Here is a 21,061-nt window from a genome sequence, read left to right on the forward strand (position 1 = left end):
TCTCTCTCCTTCTCACTCTGTCCCTCTCTCACTCAGGCATGCACACACGCTCTCTCTCTCCAAATAAATAAATCAACTTAAAAAAATTTTAAATGATGTAGAGAACATTAAATGCAATGTGTTATTTGGTTTGAAAAAGGAAAGGGTCAGCGGAAATTGCCTTGAAAGTAGGAACATGTTCCATATTTTCTCTCATAAGCAGATGGGAAAGCTTAATATGGAGCAAGAGGTTGACCCAGGCTTCAAGAACATCCCACCAGAAAAGGTCTTTGGATTTAATGAGGGAAACATCACTTCCTGGGCAGGGACTGAGCTGTAAGTTGGCACACAAAAAGAAAGTCCTGCCTAGTCAAAGGTCACCCCTGAAAACGCCTTGGATGGCTGGCGAAGTACATGCTGCATGCAGGACCCTCGCGAGTCAAGCCAGTACAAGTTCCGGACGGCTACAGCAGGCAGCACTGAATTCCGTGCAGGGATTTTATCCAGTGATTCCATTATGGGAGAGTTTGCATCTGTCCAAGGTGACCCTTCACCCATTCCTCCATTTAGTCAATGTCTACCCTCAGGATAATTATAGCATCTCCTGCAGGTTTCCCAGCTGCCTCCCCAAGGATGCAGGGCGCCACCGCCCCCCAGCCCCCCTACGTGAACCTGGCCTCAGACCATGGGTTTCTCGAGTCTGCAGCGGATGGGAAACCTGTGAGAGCCAGGGACCATCTAGGGAGGGGACAAGTGCACCCCACTGAGGACACCCACCGTCTGCGACTCAAGCTCTAGGAGGGAAGGCTGGGGCATCAGCAGCCCTATGAGAACCGGGGGCTTTCTATTAAATTGCTGGTTTGGGGCGCCTAGGTGGCTCAGTTGGTTAAGCATCCAACTCTTGATTTCAGCTCAGGCTCATGATCTCACAGTTTATGAGATCGAGTCCTATGTCGGGCTCTGTGCCGACAGCATAGAGGCTGTTTGGGATTCTCTCTCTCTGTCCCTCTGCCCCTCCTCTGCTGGCGTGTGCACACATACTTTCACTCTCTCTCTCTCTCTCTCAAAATAAACAAATAAATAAGCATTTAAAAATTATTGGTTTGTGCAACTGAATCCACATACACCTAAGGTACACCTGACACAAGCCTTTGGTAGAGAAGCTCCAGGAGGCTGAAAACGCTCTCTTTTGTTCTGCAACCTGCAAAACTGCCTGGTCCGTCCCCAGCCCTGCCGGGGGAGATGGAGTGATTTCAGGCTGGTCTAGGGCCTCCTCATGTCTCTCCATCTCCTCTATGATGTTCTAACAGAACATGAGGGGCCCCAGCCATCAGAATGTTCTCAATTCCTGGGGAGGGTGGAGGGGCGTCAGGAAGATAGATTAAAACCCACAACGCTTGACCAAACCCACTTGGATGTGCTTCGATTATGGCAGCAATGTCTTTTCATATCAGCCTCTAATTATAAGAAATTAGGAAAACGTGTATCTTCCCTTCCTTTCACAAAGTATAAGGCACGTTTCTATCTGTAATTAATCACATTGACTTTAGAAAACATACCCACATAGGAATGAAAAGTGACGGGAACCAAGTGTCATCTAATCTGGTAAATATAAATTTAAATTATTTTATAATTATAGCAAAGTTATCTTAAATATGTATTATATTGTAATTAAAGGACTTGCAAATTGTAGTATTCTAAAATAAGTATAATCTGTAAAGACTGCTATAATTATAGGCACAGTGAGTACATTTCCATTCAGGATATATCATAACCTAAAAACACAATGTTTATTTCTTAAATTCACCAATATAACATATAATTATATTTATAAAGAAAAAAACTGGAGAAATTATTCCATGTCCCAGTTGGATGCACTAGCTTTAAGATTCAATCCAGAGTTGTAGGAGTACTGATTCAGTGCACAAGAGCTCATCCATTTGGCTCCCCCAGCACAGCTGGCCGCTCGAGTTCCCTCTGGACTTGACCCCAGCCTCTCGTTCCACCTCTGCAATGGCCACCCTCACTGGGTCACCTCGATCTCTCGTCCGGACAGCTGCAATGTCCCCCAATTTGTCACCTAACATGCTGGCCCAGAGCAGTGCCAGACTCTTGCAAAAGGCAAAGTACCACTTCTCAACACCGCCCAGCGCTTTCAGGAAAAGTCCAATGTCATCAACATCGCCTGCCCTGCAAGGCATGCATGGGTCAGCCCACCCACCGGCAGCCTCTGAGATTCTTCTCAGGCCACTCTCTCTCCTCCCTGCACCCCCACAGACCCTTCTCCAGAGTCCAGGGTCTGGCTGCATCCAATCCTCATACACGCTCTCCTCCCCCTCCACAGCCACCTAGGGCCTGTTCATCTGGCAACTCTCTGTCCTTCAGGAAATCTCTTCTGGAACTCTCTCATTAGATTGGGGTTTCCTTCCTTGATCTCAGAAGTGCCCTCCATGGATCCCACAGGACATTCCTCCCAGTACAAATTCCATCTTTATTTCTTGAGTTCTTTGACTGAGGTCAGTCTGCCCTACTGATTGGAAACCCCACGAACGTTTCTGCTCCGCGCTGTACCTTCTTACCGAGCACACAGGCTCTCAACACGTGCGAATGAACGAGGCACTGGTAGGGTAACTTGGCCCGAGTTTGCTGAAAGGGCTCGACCATCCTGCCCTTAAATGGCCTAACATTATGAAACACAAATCCCGGGACCCAGGACTGCCAGGCAGCCACAAGAAAGGAGAGGAGTGCCTTCAGGGGACTTTCCAGACAAAATTCCCGAGTGAAGAGTTGCTTGTGACCTTTTCTCTAAACCTAAGTCACCTCGGTCTTGAGAACGGTCTTCCCACTGCCAGCTTCCAGGTCTTGGTTGTATTCACGCCGCAGAATTCCAACGAACAACACCCAGGAGGCTTTTACTCCCCCAGAATTCAGAAGATTATTTTCTTTACAGAAAATGCTGCGGGGACAAAGCACCATTAATGGGCACAGTGCCAGGGGCCAAAGCAGCATTCCCAAAGGAGAAAAGATTTCATTTTTCATTTTAATTAAGTAGGGAGAGATTACAAAGTGGTCTGGAATGATATGAAGATGCCATATCTTGCAAACATTTATATTCTGTTTTCCTTAATCTTTATGTAAATGTTTAAGGCAGGAATTAACACCCCCTATTCAGAGAAGGGAAAACCGAGACCAAGGGAGGCTACGTGGCTTGCATGGAGCCCCTGAGCCAGGAATAGGCCCGGCCACCCTCCACCGGGAGGTCTTTCCTGTTCAGGGGCCGCGCTCTCTGTACTTCATGCTCACGGCAAACATAAACCCTGGGAACAAGTCGCCAGGAGCTAAATGTTCAATGTCCCCAACAGCCCAAAGCAAAAACCCAGTCCACTGTGAATCGCATTATCTGGAACCTCCCAGCCTTCTCATCACACCCTGCAGCCCACGCCTGAGCCCTGGGGCTCGACCACGCCGGACACATTCTCAGGCAAAGGGCTTTCCCACGGGGAAGAACCAACACACTGGGTCAAGACCGCTGTCAGGAAAATATCCAAGGTCATCTGTTTTTCCTGAGACACAAGTACAGGGAAACAATCAGGATCTAACAAAATGCCTTCCATCTGCCACACACACACACACACACACACACACACACACACACAGTACTTCATTTGGAGGCACCCATTTTTTCTCATTTTTATAGCTCACAAATCAGGGTGCGTCCTGTAATCAATGGTGTGCCAGAGTTCAGTCGGCACCATCTTTTCCCCTCTTTTATCACGGTCCAGAAAAAAATGGTGTGTATCTCATGGCATCCTAGAGTCAATGAAATGTGGGCTACAAATACAGAAACGGACCCGTAAGAAGAGGCTGGAGATGAGAAATGGAATAAGAACTCCCCTTCCCCATCGAAAGGCGGCTGTCCTTGTGATCCCTGGACAAATCTTCTATCCTGATAGCCTGTAGCAGTTTTGGATTGATTCCCCAAAGTGAAAACAAGCAGAAGTCAAAAGATGGATTCGATCAGACAAGATGGGAGGCGTTCTGACTTAAAAAAATTCTCAAACCAACTCAGTTTCTGTTATTCTTTCAACGTGCTGTGTGCCTCACTGTCCACTTGTCTGTGAGATATACATAATAGTACCTTGCTCACAGGGTTGTTTTCAGACCAAATGAGTTCATTCGCGTGAAGCGTGTAGCACAACGCCCAGTACGCGGCGATCGCTCGCTCGGTACGTGTCAGGTGCTATCAGTGTCTCTGAAGCCATCCTCCCCACGCTGGGCACCTCAGCCGGGGGCAGTTTGCTGGGCACACAGGTTGGTTTTTTTTTTAATGAGCTTTCAGTTCAATGTCTTCTTTGATGCACAGAAATGCAAAGGATCCCATAATCCTTTCACTAACAGGTGGGGGTTTTGTCACCAGGATTCGCTGGTCCCTGGACCATCAGCTGCTTAATCAAAGCAAAGACAGCTTAGAGGAAACTAGGAAACAGCCCATGCCAACGCGTGGCTCACCACCCATGGCGTCTCAGAACCCTCCTATCTTTGACATGATTCCTCCTCTGTGGTCAAAGAAACACTCTCCCATTCGTCAACCTGGTTGCCTGAAACCTGCATCTTCTTCAACTCTTCTCTCTCACATTTCCCCTAAAATGCTCTTTCTCCATCCCTGTGGCCACTTCCCTGAGCCCTGGTCACTGTCATCTCCCGTGTGGATCACAACAGCCACTTGTTAACGGGTATCCAGCTACATCACTAATCCAAATGCACAGAACCTTCACAGAACCTTCTAGAAGCCAAGGAGCCTTCAAGGGCTTCAGAGTCCTGAAAGTCTTAAGTCTTTAATACGGTAAAAAAAAAAAAAAAAAACGGCCCTGCTCACCTCCCTGCTCACCTCCCTGCTCACCTGTGGCTAGTTCTACACCTGAGGGAAGATGCAAGAGCCATGCCTATCCAAGGTAAGGTCTTAAAGGTACAGCGCACTCCTCCATCTTCCCTGGGCATGGGGAGAACCGGAGCCTGGCATCGAGCCCCTGACGGACACCTACCAGGCACCAATCAATATTAAATGGATGAAATGTCAACGAAACCAGCCTTCTGCTTCCAGCCCCACTGATTTTTCTGTGTGCCTCTTCCCGGAAAGTACACTCATCTCTTGTCCCACCCACCCCTGTCTCTACAAGAATTCGATTCAACCTTTAGGAGTCTGCTTGAGTATTTGCCTCCTCCTGGAAGCCTTCACCTCCCCCAAGGAGAATCCAGCCCCAGCGTTTTCTTCATAATGAACTGTACTGTTTGTGTTGCCAGGTCACGGTTGTCGGTAGGACACCAGAGTGTTGTGTTAGGACAGAAAATATGTATATGTTTGGTCTTTGCCCCAGTTCCTGGCACAGAACTTCCCCAAACCCTTGGAATTTCCAGAATGACAGGAGTGTCTTTGTCATCCTGATGACCTGGGGGTAGGGGGTTAGATAAGTTCAGGATGGGAGACACTTACAAGGAAAACCAACCACAGGATTAGAGGCTTGAACTTTCAGCCCCAACCCCTGACCTCCAGGGAGGGGAAAGAGGGTGGGGTTACATCACCAATGATTAATCAATCGTGACTACATAACAAAGCTTGGTAAAAACTTGAATAGCCAGTTTCTGGAGGCTTCCTGGGCTGGGGAATATACCGAAGTGTTGGGAGGGTGGTATGCCCAGAGAGGACAGAGCAGCTCTGCACCCTCCCTGACCCCACCACCACCCTATGTATCCCTTCACCTGGGTGCTCCTATGTATCCTTTATAATAAGCCAGCAATCCCAAGTACAGAGCTTCCCTGAGTTCTGTGAGTCGTGTTCATGAATCATCAAACCTGAGGGGAGTCCAGAGGAAATCCCGACTGTGAGGTTAGCCAGGCAGAAGTGTGGGGAGCCTGGGGAACCCCACTCGTGGCAAGTGGCTAAAGTGGGGGCAGTCTTGTGGCACTGAGCCCCTCAGCCTCTGGGACCTATGCCAACTCTGAGTAGTTAGTGTCAGAACTGGGTTTAACTGTACATGTCAGAAAACTGATGTGAGAACATAAATGCCTTTGCCATCCCGGGGACAGCTTGAGGGCAGAGGCTTCCTTTGCTTCCTTAGCTGCCCACAGGGCAAGTGGAGGAGGCACTCACACCCCTCTCCTCAACGGGCTGGCTTCCCAGGGCTCATCCGGAGCCTTCCCAGAGAACGGATATGAACGAGAGATAGCACACCAGATGTGAACCAATTAGCCCCGTGAAAACCAAGGACGGCTTGCAGCTCTAGAGGGGCACACCTACCATCCACCCCCCACTCACCGCACCAGCCACTGAATGTTCGCTACATAGATGAAAACCAGATTGTACAAGGAATCCGTTTCTCCAAGCAAGCTGTTCTTTAAATTCTTGGCCTTTTTGCTGGGATTCTGTTGTAACCTCTCCACGCCACTGTAAATACCTCTCCCTCGGCTTCTGAATGTAGCCACTGGGAAGCCAGGTGCTCCACACCGAGATGACAGTCTCACCGTGCAAGAGACAGTTCAGAATTTCAGCCTCCTGAGGTCAGCCATCAGCTGACCAGAGTCACGGGCAAGGCACCTGGTGGGCTGCATCAGGGTGAGGCTTTCCTCGGAGACCAGCTCTGCACAGGAAGGGGGTTCGCAGCTCTGGGCCTCTGGGGGTGTCTGCGTGGCCTGTCTTTACTTACATTCTCAGTTGTGAAATATGGCCAACGAACCTCCCGGCCTCTGAGGACCACCTGCTTTCTTCTCCAAATGCAATAGCCCTTTGAAGGAGTTTTCCAGGGTTCAATTCCAAGGTCTCAAGTGATTCTAGGCAGGGACAGCTTCTGAATGCCACACAAGGTGTAAAAAGGAAAATTCCATCACTCCTGCTTTCGCCAAGCCTGCCCCTTTCTCTCCCGCTCTGCCCGCTGCTCTATCTGGGGCTTCCCAGAGCCAGAACGTTCGTCAGGCCATGGCTCCCTTGTGCTGACTCATTATTACAAAGCCCTTCCCTGTCCATTTCACACAGGTTTCCCCATTAAGTAGGGCTTGTACCCATTCAATTATCTGCTGCATAATTAAATGTGTGTGCTCCTATAATGCCTTCCCCAAGCCTGCAAAGAAGCCGTGACTCAACCTTCCCCACCGAGTTACAGTTGGGTGCAAATACCCAGACAGATCGCGAGGCTGCATGTGGTCAGGCCACCTCTGGAGGCCGAGGCCAACACCCGACCCCTGACTTCAGAAGGAACTTTTCCAGCTTTAGTTTCTGCAGGGAACAATCATCTGTTCAGGCCCAAGGTCCACTTCTACCATTTGCACAGGTGTGAGCACAGGTCGGGGAAGCAGTCTGGACCACTCGCCAGCCCCACACCACCGAGGGCAGTATTTAGGAGTGGTGGGATTTAGGAAGCATGTTAGACTGGTTGTTGCTCTGCAGACAGTCGACTCGTGTTAGTGAGGTGGTGACCACAGGGGGTATCCAGAGTTTTCTAGGCTCTGCCACCCCCCTTCCAGGACCAGGTCTTAGCACCTGGACAGCAAGAAGCAACCAGGGTGGGCTCTCAGCTCCATATGGATTCCAGTGGCCCAGGAGCTCCTAAAGGGGATGGCAATTCCTGATGACTTTCAGAGGCCCCATCCATGACGCTCGTGGTTGACAGCCATGCAGGTCCCCTCATGCCAGCCACACCGGCTTCTGAGCGGCCGTTTATCCCTCCTACCCAGCAGCAGAACAGAGGAAAGAGTCTTCTGCCCGTGTGGGGCAACAAAGCCAGGTGATTCGCTAACAGCTCAGACTTTAGATTTTTAGGTGGGAATTCCCTCCGGGGAAGAGGACTTATAGAATTATTCCTCTTCCCAGAACCAAAGGCAGGGGTGCCTGGAGGAGACCCAGACACATCCAACTTTTTACCACGGAGACGGGGAGAACGACCCACACTGACTACAGTCTCGGAGCGTTCTTAGAGCGGTTTCTGCTGGTTCTGTAGGTACAGAAGAAACACACATGGGAATGTGTGCATGCACTTGATGTGGCCACAGGACATCAAAACCACTGCTCCTGGTGAAACGGACGCTGATGGGGGAGAAGTTTAGTCCAGTTCAGGGTGTGAGCAGAAATAAGGCCCAGTGATAGAACCATCTAGAGGCAGGTCAGGGTGGCCAGGCAGCTGAGGCTGAGCAGGCGGGATCCCTGTGGTTCCCCTATGGGTACTCCTGAAAAGCTGACTCAGGGTAGTGCACACAGTTGCCCTCAGGGTGCCCCTTTGCAACATGGTCACCTTTTCCCATGGTTCTGGTGCTTGCGTCTAAATGGTGACGACCATGTGTTGGCATATGCTTTGCCCCTCCACCTTGAACGTCCCCCACCCTATTCTCCACCGGCTGACCCCTTTCCATCTTCCCATCACCTTCCACTCCAAGCTTCGCTGGGTTTCTTCTTCTTTGCCCATCGCTAGACCCTTTGTTCACACTCATCATGGCACTGAGCATACCAGATTAAACAGGGTGGTTTACTCCCACTAGAGTCTCAATTCCTTGAGGGGGCGGTATACGCCTGGTGGAATACTTTTGGAGTTGTAAATTCCTTCCCTCAGGAACCACGCTTATGCAGAAACCTGGGGTTCAAGGTAAATACTTCTAACTGGATCAAAGGAGGGTTTTGTATAAATATTTTTTTTTCTTTTGTCAAACCAGGACACTTTCATTACTGAGAACCTATGTTAAAATATAGACGTTCAGGTTCAAAAATGATTTAAAACTTGTTTACTGCTATGATTGCATATCACTGTGGCTTAGCCTTGTGAACCTTGCTTGAGTTAAGAAACAGAGGGAGCCGTGATTTTTCCTGAGATGAGCCGCATGTAAGTGACAGAGCCAAAGGGCTGTGCGATTTCTCTCCTCATCCCCAACCCTACTGCCCATCATTCAAAACGAATAAACCATGCAGTTTATGCCACAGACTGACTCACCCCAGACTCTTACAAAAAGTTCTAGTAAAACTCTGTGTCATCGAAAGGACACATGGTACAGATGCCTTTATATGAAATGTCCAGAAGAGGTAAATCCATAGAGTCAGAAAGCAGACAGGTAGGTGTCCAGGGCTGAGGGCAGGGGGAATGGGGAGCAGCTGCTCAAAAGGCAGGGGGTATCTTTTCGGGGTGGCACAAATGTTCTGGAATTAGTAGTGATAGTTGCACACCGTTGTGAATGGACCACAAGCCTTTAAGACGGTGAATCTTATGTTATATAAATCTTATCACAGTAAGCAAAAAACCAAAAGTGGCTGTCTTACCTTCCTTCCAAAAGTACACTAAAAAATGTTCAAACTGTTTCATAATCACAACACTGAGGACTGGAAAAGATCATCATTTATAAAGTTGGGGACCATCTCGGCCCCACTGGTCATAGGAGACCTATGTCGTTTGGGTTTGTCGTGGATGACAGATTCCAGTTCAAGAACCTCTCTGGAGCTGTTCAGTAAAAATGTTCTCAGAGAACACTCAAGCACATTCAAGGCAAGGATAAATCACACGGATGCCGCACGGACAGACCTTTCCGAGACAGAGGGACAGCCACAAGACTCCAAAAGCAGATCACCCGGAGAATGAGGTTCAACATTTAGGCAAGAAGAATCATTTTGATTATTGAATTTGAAGATCTGATACCTTTGAAATGAAACACTGCACAAACTCTGCTGAAATAAGAAATACTTTCGATTTTTTTTTTTTATGGATTATTCATTTTGAAAAGAACTATATGGTCCCAGGGAGACAAAGTATAAAGACATTTTGCTAGCTTAATGCAACCAAATCTGATTTGGGAATTATTATGAGGGGTTATTTAGTGCAGTTCTACATATTTTGTTTGTGATATAAATACACATATACATATATAGCTCAGGTATATATGTATGTATAAATACGTTTATTTCCTGTGCAAATCACTCTGTATTTCTTCTTTCCATAAGTCTAATACTGAATTATGGTGATGCAAAGGCCCTCAGGGTGTTGGGCTAACCCGTGAAAGGGCCAAACACCGCAGAAAGAAAATGATTACACACACACACACACACACACACAGGATTTTCTTAGTTATGGAAAATTAAGTAGGCACAACTGATTGCTCTGAGCCGGCAGGAAAACTTGGGCAACTAGCATAGGTCTGGACAACCATGGAAAGCCCACAGCAAGGACCACATCGTGACCAGCCACCAGAGAGTCAGGATGGTACACTTACCGAGAGCGTCCACTGGCGGGGGGCGCACGGTGACAAAGTGCAGGATACACAATTGACACAAAAAGGAAAATAATAAAGTCAAACTGGTATTCGAGCAGCAGGCTTACCCTTCTTTCATGTGTTACACAGTCCGAGGCTGGCCACCGAATTTTGTTTTAGGGCAATTAAACCCACCTCCACCAACAGCCGTGCGCCCAGGTTCCCTTCCCTGACTCACTCATATTCTTTCCTTCACATCTAAACAGAAATCTTCCTACTTAGTAAGCATCACCCCTAGAGAGGACAGGACGGCTCCTAAGAAGAGAGATGACTATATTCCCAAAAGAAGCCAATTAAGGTATCAAGAAAATCCTTCAAGTATAATTTATTATAACTTGCAAAGTAATTAGAGAAACCCAAGGAAGAAAACTTAAGCTAGGGTGAAAAAAAAAAAAAAACTTAACATTTTAGGTTAACAGCAAATACCACATTAGTCTGGAATTCTGTGAGTCTGTTTGTTAGGTTTATAGTATTTGCTTTGCAGGGTCTGGCTGAAAAGGATAGATTGAATCTGTAGAAAGGTCAGGCTCAAGGGTTAATCCAGCAAAATGTTCCAGTCTCAGCGCTCCCAAAGAAAGTCCCTGATAAGCTTTTAGTAGTTACAGATTGAAACACAAGGCTTTACCATAATTAATTTTTACATTTAAATTAAGAGTAACATGGGAGTTAAAGGAGAAGGTTGCTGACTTTGTGCAGTACAGCGGCAGAAGCAGGCAAATGCCGTAAAATGTTTCCCACACCCAGTCCACACGCGCTTCGCCCGTGAAGGTATGGCCGACCCCAGGACCCCAAAGGGCCATGAGCTGACATCAAACAGCAGGGCTTGATGGGGACTCATGAGAGGCCTTTCAGAATGTGGGCTACTAGGCCAGCTCCACACCATGTCCCTGCCTTCCTGCTGCCTGTGTCTTCTCCCCATCAGCTGTCCCTAAGGCTGGCTCTGCCTGTGTCCCAACCCCGGACACCAGCCTGGAACTTCCCAGAGGGCAGGTACCGTCTCTGTAGCCCCCAACATCTGCCTGGAGTTTACTCCTGGTAGGTGTTCAATAAACCTGCCTTCCAAAAACTGGGTACATTCAGCCACAGCTGGAGCATCTGTCAAGGTGGTTTTTTTCCACATGTTTATTTATTTATTTTTGATGGGAGGGGGAGGGGCAGAGAGAGAGGGAGATAGAGAATCCCAAGCAGGCTCCATGCTGTCAGCATGAAGCGTGTCGCAGGGCTCAAACTGACGAACCGTGAGATCATCACCCGAGCCGAAATCACGAGTTAGGCACTTAACCAGCTGAGCCACCCAGGTGCCCCTGCCAAGTTGTTTTAAAATGGTTTTGAGGTGCACCTGGGTGGCTCAGTTGGTTGAGTCCAATTCTTGGTTTTGGCCCAGGTCTCGATCCCAGGGTCATGGGATCAAGCCCAGAGTTGGGCTCTGCACTAAGCTTGGAGCCTGCTTAAGATTCTCTCTCTCTCTTTCTCTCTCTCTCTCCCTCTTTCTCTCTCTCTGTCTCAGCCCCTCTCCCTTGCTCACCGTGCTCTCCCTAAGATAATAAAATAAAAATCTTAAAAAAATAAAACATCTAAAACAAAATGGAATGGTTTTGAAATTAAATCTAGCCAAATCTACCAAAAAACATTCAAAGTTTTTTGATGGTAATATTTAAATACCTTTAGATTATAAATTACCACTCTATATTACAGTAAAAAAAAAAAAGAGTTAAATAAAACATGTGACAAAAGGTGATTATCTGCAGAGTGAAAATTAAGGTAAATTAGTCACATACAAAAATTACACCCCAGGGCCACCTGGGTGTTTCAGTCACTTAAGCATCCAACTTCGGCTCAGGTCATGATCTTGTGGTTTGTGGGTTTGAGCCCTGCATCCAGCTCTGTGCTGACAGCTTGGAGCCTGGAGCTGCTTTGGATTCTGTGTCTCCCTCTCTGTCTGCCCCTCCACCGCTCACTCTCACAGTCTCTCTCGGGTCTCTCAAAAATAAATAAATGTTAAAAAAAAATTGCACCCCATATGTGTCTGCCTATGTCAAAGGCAGTGCTACAACCATGCTTAAGTTAAATGCACAAAGGAATTTGAAATTTTGAAAAAAAGAGTCAGAAGAATTTTTAGATCAAAGATCACAGTTTTTTTAAAAAGGCACGGCAGAATGCTGCTTGGTGATCTCCTGAAAACACATTAAAAGGTAAGTGATTATTTGGTTATCAGATTCAGTTCTATCAGGACAAAAAAAAAAAAATGTATCCAAAGCACGTGTCTATCCCAACATATGGTGTAAATCTCAGAAGGAACTACTAACACTTTATAAGCCAAGAGTCCAGGAAGGGACCACTTGAGGGAGATGATGCAGATGCCTCTATAAGAGTCCTGGCAGAAAAGGGAAACTACCGGTAACCAGACCCAAAAATTAACTCGAAGCCTCAGATAACCAGATTTCTTCTGGCCCTTGTAGCATTCCCGCTCCATTCTCAGGCTACCCATCTTCCAGGAGAGCGCTCCATTCTAAACAGTCAGAATGACGACTCTGGTACCTTCTAGAAGGTTCCATTCACCCCAGAAATACACAAATGTGTGCACTCAGGTCAAATAAAATGCACTTATATATTGTAGAAAAAAAAATTATAAAGGACAGAAATAAAAACTGCTTTCTGGTTGTACTCTGGAGTAACTAGAAAATCATCTGGAACATTCCAAGCTACTGATCTGACTTGGCTCATAGATGTAACTACACCACCATGGCCACCTTGTCTGGAAGGACATGGTGCCCGACACCACCAGGTACATGGCTAGGGGCTGAGGGATGGATGCTTCAGAAACCCTTGGTCAGAGCCTCCACTCTCTACCTTCAGGCCCAAGGGCCCCACGAAGCCCCACAACCAATGCCAATTATTCTGAATCCCAGGACCAGAAGCATCTATCTCTTCATGTTACCCAGTCCAGCACCCTAGGTGTCCTGAAACTTTCTACCGGGTGCCTAAAAGGGGAGCTCATTATCCTCTCCAGGCAGCCCGAGCCAGTGCTGGGCAAGTCTAGTTGCCAGAAACTTCCTTTTGTGTGGCACTGTAATCAACCCATCAGGCTTTTCCCGTAGGTCCAAATTCTGCTAATTGGACAATGCCAGGGACTTTGAGTGACAGATGAAGACTAGTTCAGCCTCCATGGAGCATTCAGATAAAAGGATTATCACTGCAGCCAAGAACTTAAGGCCTCTGGAAAGACAGCTCTGGAACAGCTCCTTTTTAATTCCCTCATCCTCTTCACCAAACTCCCAGACCTTTCCCGAGCTGGAAGTATCTCCCCTGGACCTTCCTTCCAAATCCCTTCTATCTCAAAGTTGCTAAGCTGTCAACTACATGGAATTCGGTTCCAACCTGTTCTTCCATGGGACCCCAGATTCAATGGAAGTGGATGACTGGCTGTTTTACTTATGAACATTGACCTCTGGACACACTAAAATGTTACTGGCCACAAACCCCATTCGTTGTCCAACACTAGCTCCCTGGTGCACTGAGAAGATATAATGTACATTCGAGAAGCACTAAGACCAAGAACACACATCCAAAACTAACAACTGAGGCCAATACTAACAGAACATCTGATTATGAGTGAAAACTCTCCTGCCTTGGGGCGCCTCAGTCGGTTAAGCGTCAGACTTCAGCTCAGGTCATCATCTCACAGCTCATGGGTTCAAAAGCCCATGTCAAGTTCTGTGCTGACAGCTCGAAGCCTGGAGCCTGCTTTGAATTCTGTGTCTCCCTCTCGCTCTACCTCTCCCCGACTCATGCTCTGTCTCTCTTTCTCTCCAAAAAAAAAAAAAAAGAAAAAGAAAAAAAAATTTAAATTCTCCTGCCTTTATCTTGAAATGGTCTTATGGTTTTTCACAAGAACTAGGAGGGCATTTTTTAAAAATGTCCAAGCTTTAAAACTTTGTCCAGTCCTCACCCCACCGTCCACCAAACTACTCCATCTCTCCAAATGTATTTTCCTCAAATACCAAATGAGAACCTCTCATTTAAGGAAAAGAGGAAATTTGGTTTGGGGGATTTCTACCTAAAAATTTCCCCAAACAAACACTAAGCACAGAGCAGCCTCAGGGGAAAAACAAAACATTTCATCAGTTGTGAGACAACAACTTCAAAAACTTGTTATCAAGAAGAACAGTCTGGAAAGAATGTCACCTTCTCAAGTTTGAGTCCCTACATTCTGGGTCTTAGTAAAACATCACAAATGCTTGCAAAGTGGATGTAGCTAGATTTTTCTGTGCACATTCGAAGTCCACACTGGAAGAGCAGAGTTGGGTCTCGTATCTGACAGCGGGCCAGCTGGTGGAGGACAGTCAGCAGGGAGGTGGGCAGACAGCCACGAGGCACCAGGCTGGTGTCCCCTAGAGAGCCCCCAGACTCACGAACACCCTGAAAAATCTCTCTATACAACAACAGCTCCCAGCTTCCCACTGCAGCCGTTTCTAACATTCTCACAAGACTTAATAAAGGGTTTCGGAGATTATAGGCTGTGAAAGATGGAGGAGAAAATGACATAATTTCTGTAATAATTACTAGAGGACATTTGCATGAAGGCTTTTATGCGTTATCCCAAGGCTTCCAAGAAATTTATAGGTTTCATTACAACGCACAATAGGGCACGGAAACTGTCAAATTTTGGAGACAAAGGTGGGGGGAGGGAACAAGTCAAGCACAACTTTGCAAGGGCCTCAAATTAATAGATATTCTGCACTTGAGAACTTTAATTCAGATGGATTCTATTTGCTCCTGTTCTCCAGGGCTGTCACAGCCAAGGAAGTCTGAATCGAATGTTTTCTGCTTCAAAGACAAATCAAGCACATGTTCATTTCCCCAAAGTAACACTATGCAAAGCAGAATTTGTAGAGTTACCTTTTTTTGCTTTCTTCTGCAGTTTCAGCGTATCTGAGGACTTCTTTTTTATCTCTTGGCGGGCTTTTTTATATTCTAAGAGAAAGAAGAATTATTGAATAATTTTACCACCTTGCTCAACAGAAAATCTTTTAGGAACAACCATTACTTTCATCACAGAAAGAATGAACAATGATACGCAATAAACAGCTTAATCAGGGTACTATATGGTAAAAATCTCCTGCTGAAGGGGTTATTCACATGAAAACCAACAAAATGCACCCTGGTCTTTTCCTGATAGAATTCACTCATATCAGCTGTGAGGAAAGACATCATTTGGGAATACTTTACTAAAAGTGAAAAATCCACAATTTCTCAGCTCGTGTCAGGAAATTGAAGAATAGGATTTGCTTTCCCAAGGCCCCCAGTTTGCAGTGCTCTGCTCAAAAAAGAACCCATGTAGCAAAACACTGGCCAGATGTTACCATTCAGAGAAGAGCACTGAAGACTATAGCGTGAGAAATCAGACGGTGTCAGGGGGGAAGAAACTGCGAAACGCCCAGCTGCCTTAGCCTCATTCTCACATCAACACCAAGGCCGGCACCAGACCCCCCAGAGGAGGGGGCGACCCACAAACACCACACTTCCCCTGACAACCACCTCCGCTTCCCCTACAGGTCTACACCTATTCCTGGATTTCTCATTTCTGTTGCTGGCACCTCCATCACCCAGATTCAGACGTCTGAAATGACAGCTGCCTCTGACACTTCTCTCCTTTGCTGCCCTGGTATGCATTCAATTGACTGCCAACTGCTCCAGTTCCCTTGCAGCCTTCCCCGATGCCTCCCCCCCTGCTGGTGCCATGCCACCAATCAGACACCTCAGTCACGTGCTCATGCGATCCACTGTTAGCCAACCCTTTCATTCTGGTTCACACCCCTCAGATCCACCCATGAGCTTTCTCTCCCCGACACTTTACTGCAGTTATGAGCCTCCCAGCAATGAATGGCTCCTGCCCTTGCCATGATGCCAGCACTCCCACCCATGGGTTCCAGGAAGACCGGCTTGGGAGGTGTCTGTCTGGACCACTCTTCCCCCGGCGGCCGGCACACGAGGGACTGGGACATGTTTGCTGAAGCATTTCCAAAGAAGGCAGCAGTTCTAGGGATGCCTGGGTGGCTCAGTTGGTTAAGCGTCTGACTTGGGCTCAGGTCATGATCTCGTGGTTCACAGGTTCGAGCCCCGTGTCAGGCTCTGTGCTGACAGCTTAGAGCCTGGAGCCTGCTTCAGATTCTGCGTCTCCCTCTCGCTCTGCCCCTCCCCTGCTCTCTCACGCTCTCTCTCTCTCTCTCTCTCAAAAATAAAGAAAAACATTTAAAAAAAATTTAAAAAAAAAGAAGGTGGCGGTTCTGGACAGGAGACCCAAGGATAGCTTGTATCATTAAAAGTTTGGTTTTCAAGATGTGTTGTGATGCCTGAAGTATGAATCTTTGGCAATTCACATTTAATTTACCTGATCGCAATTAATACCACCAAGAATCTGGGCTCTCAGCAACGGGGGGATGTTTCATGGGATCACTTTTGACTCCTTATTCTCCAACACAGAAATGCCTCCAGGAGACATGGGAACAGAGTGGGCCCTTAGGATGACACCAGCAGAGGCACCAGGCGGCAGCCGGCAATACCCGTGCCTCTGCTCGGAACACGCGTACTACTACGTAGAGGACAGCTTGCCCCCCTGTACCTTTTGCGTGGTCTTTATCCAGCTGGTTAGCCACTTTCTTCCATTCTTCCATCTGTTCTTGAAGCGGGTTTATCAGACAATCAATTAAAGCGCTTTCACCAAAAAGAAAGAAGAAATTAGATACATTCTGTTGTCAAGATTTACACTTGGCTGTCAAAACTACCTAAATCAAGGATTTCATGATGCAAGACAAGGCAGTATACTAAGCCCAAGTTCACACCCAAATCCCTCCTTTTCGTAACAACCTTATTCTCTCCAGAGACTGTTAGGAAGCCATAAGCATGACTGGTTGGAGCAACATCTCTTCTTGTTTCCCCTGCTTATCTTCTGACTCTTGTATTAACGAGCACGGATGCAGACCAGCGGGGTCACCCCTCTGGCTGCACAACAGAAGCACCTGGAGAGCTTTAAAAAAGGCGAGGACGCCAGGGCTGCACCCCATACCTAATGCCTGGCATGAACTTAGAGGGTGGGACCCCGTTATTACTAATTTTTAAAAAGCCAGGGGTGCCTGGATGACTCAGTTAAGCAATCTGACTCCTGATTTGGGCTCAGGTCATGATCTCATGGTTCATGGGTTCGAGCCCCACATCTGGCTCTGTACTGACAGTCTGGAGCCTGCTCTCCCTCTCTCTCTACCCCACCCCTGCCCGCATACTCTCTCTCTCAAAATAAATACACTATATATATATATATATATATATATATATATATATATATATATACACACACATATACATATACATATATATGTATGTGTATGTATATATTTGTACATATACATATACGTATATACATATATGTATATGTGTATATATATACACACATACATACACACACACACACACACACACACACACACACACATACATAAAAGAGCCACATGAGTCTGATGTGCATTCAGGATTATGGTCATGACTGTAGGCTGTGGACAGCCTGGAGAAAGAAAAGCTGAATGATGAGCTCTTAGATCAGAGGGTATCCCCAGGGACTCCCTGTATTTTGTGCAGGGTCCCAAACAGATCACACATAAGCACGTGGAAAGGCAGCTCCCCACCCAGAGGAATCATGCAAGGCATGGACCCCCGAGGTTTTTGTCTGTGTAATGGAAGGAAAATGGACACATTCTGACATTTACAGAGATCCTGTAGGAAAATTAGAAAGTGCCCATAAATTGCCTGAATTGCACTGATGAGATGTACTAAGAAGGTGTTCTCAGACTGCCTTTTGATCACAGAGCCTCCTGAAAACCTTCAAGTTCTCGGTACAGTTCCCTCTTTTCCTCCTCAGGGTCTACGTGGCACTCCCCCCTTCGTACACACTCCCTCCAGCCATCAACACAGCTCACTCCCTTATTTCTTCCAGGTGTCTGTTCAGATCTCTCTCTGGAATATACTCACTCCCTAACCACCCAGGGTCGAATGGCCACCACCCGTCTCCTCTCCGTGTGCCTCCCCTGGTGGCATTCAGCAGCCCCTGACGTCATGTCACGTGTACATAGTGCCCAGAGCGTAAGTCCCATGAGAACAGGACATGGTCCTATTTAGTGCTACACCCCACACTCCTTAACTAAGATAGTGCCTGGCACACAGTAGATGCTCAATAAATCATGGTTGTTGAATTGGTGTCCCCTCACGACTCAAATGTGCAGACCACAGGCTTGCAAATAAACCCGGGAGACAAGCGTGAGAGGAGGTGCTGCATGGTCTGGGGAGCATCACCCAGGAGCCAGCAGGAGGGAAGGCAGGCAGATGTCATCACCTGCTATCCAGGCACTTTCTGCTGGAAATGTGTAGATGTTTCATAAATTTTCACAAGAACCCTTTAGAGACCACTATCCCCATTTTATAGTAGCTATGATTCCTGCATGATTCCAGCGCCTGAACGGCCAGTCCAGGGCTCAAACCCAGGCCTGGCCATCTCCAAGACCAGGCACTTCCCAGAACATTCTGCCACCTCCCACAGTGGCCCAGCCAGGGCCAGGGTCAGAGGCATCTCACTTGGGCGTATCTGTAAAGCAGAACGCTATCCGTAAAGCAGAATGGTATGAGAGTGGTGAATTCTGCCCATCTTCTTGGAAGAATGCCCCCCTCCCTCCCACTGACTGGAACACGGATGACTCCACATCCTCGTGCCAGCCGTTGCCATTTCCACCCATGCTGGCAGCGCGGGGCGCTCGATCGCTACCACTGTCCTCCATGGAGGGTGGGCCCACAGCTGCTCCTCCAGGGGTTCCTGCAGGGGGCGGCTGCACCGCTCTTCCACCAGTGGAGGGCGAGCAGAGACACACAGGAGCACAGAGAAGACCCCCAAAGTGGGGTGCAGGATCCACGAGGGCAGGGACCCAGGCAGGCTGGTTGTCCGCCACATTCCCAGCACCCAGGCCAGTGCTGGCATGCAGCGGGCGACCAACGAATACTCGTTCAATGAGCGAGCAGAGCGATGGGCAGTGGGGACTTCGATGCTACGGGGAGATGATTGCTGCTTCGGGTGGGCAGGCGAGTCACTGCCTCCTTAACCTGAAACCAGCAAGGGCACACGCGATCGGGGCAGGATATGCTCCTCACCTCGAAAACTGCCTCAGCTTGGCTTCTATGCTTCTGTGCCTCATGCACATCCTCGTCAGGGCAGAACCGATCTCCCTGGTACCACCTGAAACAGAAACACACGCATAGTTGAGGGCAGGAGACACACTGGAATCATTGAAATCCTTAAAAAAAATTTTTTTAAGTTTACTTATTTTGAGAGAAACAGTGCCAGTGGGGGGAGGGACAGAGAGAGAGAGAGAGAGAGAGAGAGAGAGAGAGAGAGAGAATATCCCAAGCAGGCTCCGCACTGTCAGCACAGAGCCTGATGCGGGGCTCGATCCCACAAATCATGAGATCATGACCTGAGCTGAAACTGAGAGTCAGACGCTTAACCGACTGAGCCACCCAGGTGCCCCAGAATCACTGAACTCTTGAAAAGAGAATGAAATAATTTGAAAACAAGCCATATTTCACCATGTGATAAAACCCAAGCCACTGCTTCTCACCACGCATGTGTGCGCATACACACACACACACACACACACACACACACACACAGGGTGACACATTTTCCTATAATCACCAAAATAGAAGTTACTTTTACTGTATGCAATGCCCAGTAACATTTTCTATTCTATCTGATTTTCTTTAAATGCTGTGACCCAGAAATTGGTTTTACAACCCACTACTGGATCATGACCTACAATCTGAAAAACACTTCCCAAGGAAAATGATCAAAATAGTATCCTGACTTTCAAGGAAAAGCTGTTGTTTTGTTCTGTTTTCCACTTCTGGCAAAATAACCCTCTTCACGTTATTTAGAACAGCTAACAAGGCTACTCCGGCTAATTGTTTCAAGATACATATTCTAGAATACGAGTAATTCAGAGACTAGCAAGGCCAAAGCAGAACGAAACAAGGGAGCATTTTCTGAGGGGGTTGGGTAGCACTAGTGAAAGGGGGTCCCGCACTGAACAAATGTCAATGTAAGCTGTAATTCAGTTTTATTTTCCCGAAATTCTGGTCACGCCGCTCCCTTCAGGCACACCCTCTTTAAGACTATTTGTGAAGTGCCCTTCCTGCCCCCTCCAAGAAACAATGCCCGAATCAGCACTTACTTGGGCGTGGGGAGCACGTCACATCTACAGATGGGAATTCTGCACCAAGCACTGGAAAAGCTCAATTATAAATGTTATGAAAACATTGGGGCTCATGAAATTGGGGAGGGGGAATGTCACATGAAGCACTATTTTTCACAGACAAGGCCCTCAAGGGAAAGCTGTAGGCATTTATGGTAGGTTTAACGAAGCCAAGTTAACGGGAAAGAAATTCCCTCCTTTATTAGTGCTGGTGATGTTATTATGGTTCGTATCTCCCCCTCTGCCTTCTCTTCTAGAAAGGTCAATGTGCTATTTCAGTTCCTCTTATTTGCCATTTTATTCTGCAAAACTAGCAGGTTTCCAGAACCAAATAAATTAGTGTTAATAGTAATAAGTATTCAATATGAATATTTCTATATTTTAGTCTGAAAAGAGAAGTCTTCTAGAACAATTCTCCCACTCCTCTAAAACAGGGTTTCTCAGGGGCGCCTGGGTGCCTCAGTTGGTTAAGTGTCTGACTCTCGGTTTCAGTCAGATCATGATCTCATGATTCGTGG

At 47.3% G+C, this 21,061-nt stretch overlaps 1 protein-coding gene across 10 annotated transcripts in view; it reads right to left on the reverse strand.

Moving 5' to 3' along the window:
- The window catches only part of MTSS1 (MTSS I-BAR domain containing 1), a 165,669-nt gene that overhangs the window by 18,814 nt on the left and 125,794 nt on the right, over nt 1-21,061 (reverse strand). For 6 of the 10 annotated variants that reach the window (XM_019459880.2, XM_019459878.2, XM_019459883.2 and 3 more), the window contains 4 exons: nt 19,444-19,528; nt 16,877-16,968; nt 15,154-15,228; nt 10,216-10,227 (listed from right to left, as the gene is read on the reverse strand). In XM_019459880.2, coding sequence (XP_019315425.2) covers nt 10,216-10,227; nt 15,154-15,228; nt 16,877-16,968; nt 19,444-19,528 — 264 coding nt within the window. The remainder of the gene's footprint in view (nt 1-10,215; nt 10,228-15,153; nt 15,229-16,876; nt 16,969-19,443; nt 19,529-21,061) is intronic. The other 4 variants (XM_019459879.2, XM_019459884.2, XM_019459882.2 and 1 more) reach the window with 1 other exon arrangement.

The sequence above is a fragment of the Panthera pardus genome, unplaced genomic scaffold (genome assembly GCF_024362965.1).
Source record: "Panthera pardus isolate Hobbes unplaced genomic scaffold, ASM2436296v1 HiC_scaffold_7, whole genome shotgun sequence".
NCBI classification, from domain to species: domain Eukaryota; kingdom Metazoa; phylum Chordata; class Mammalia; order Carnivora; family Felidae; genus Panthera; species Panthera pardus.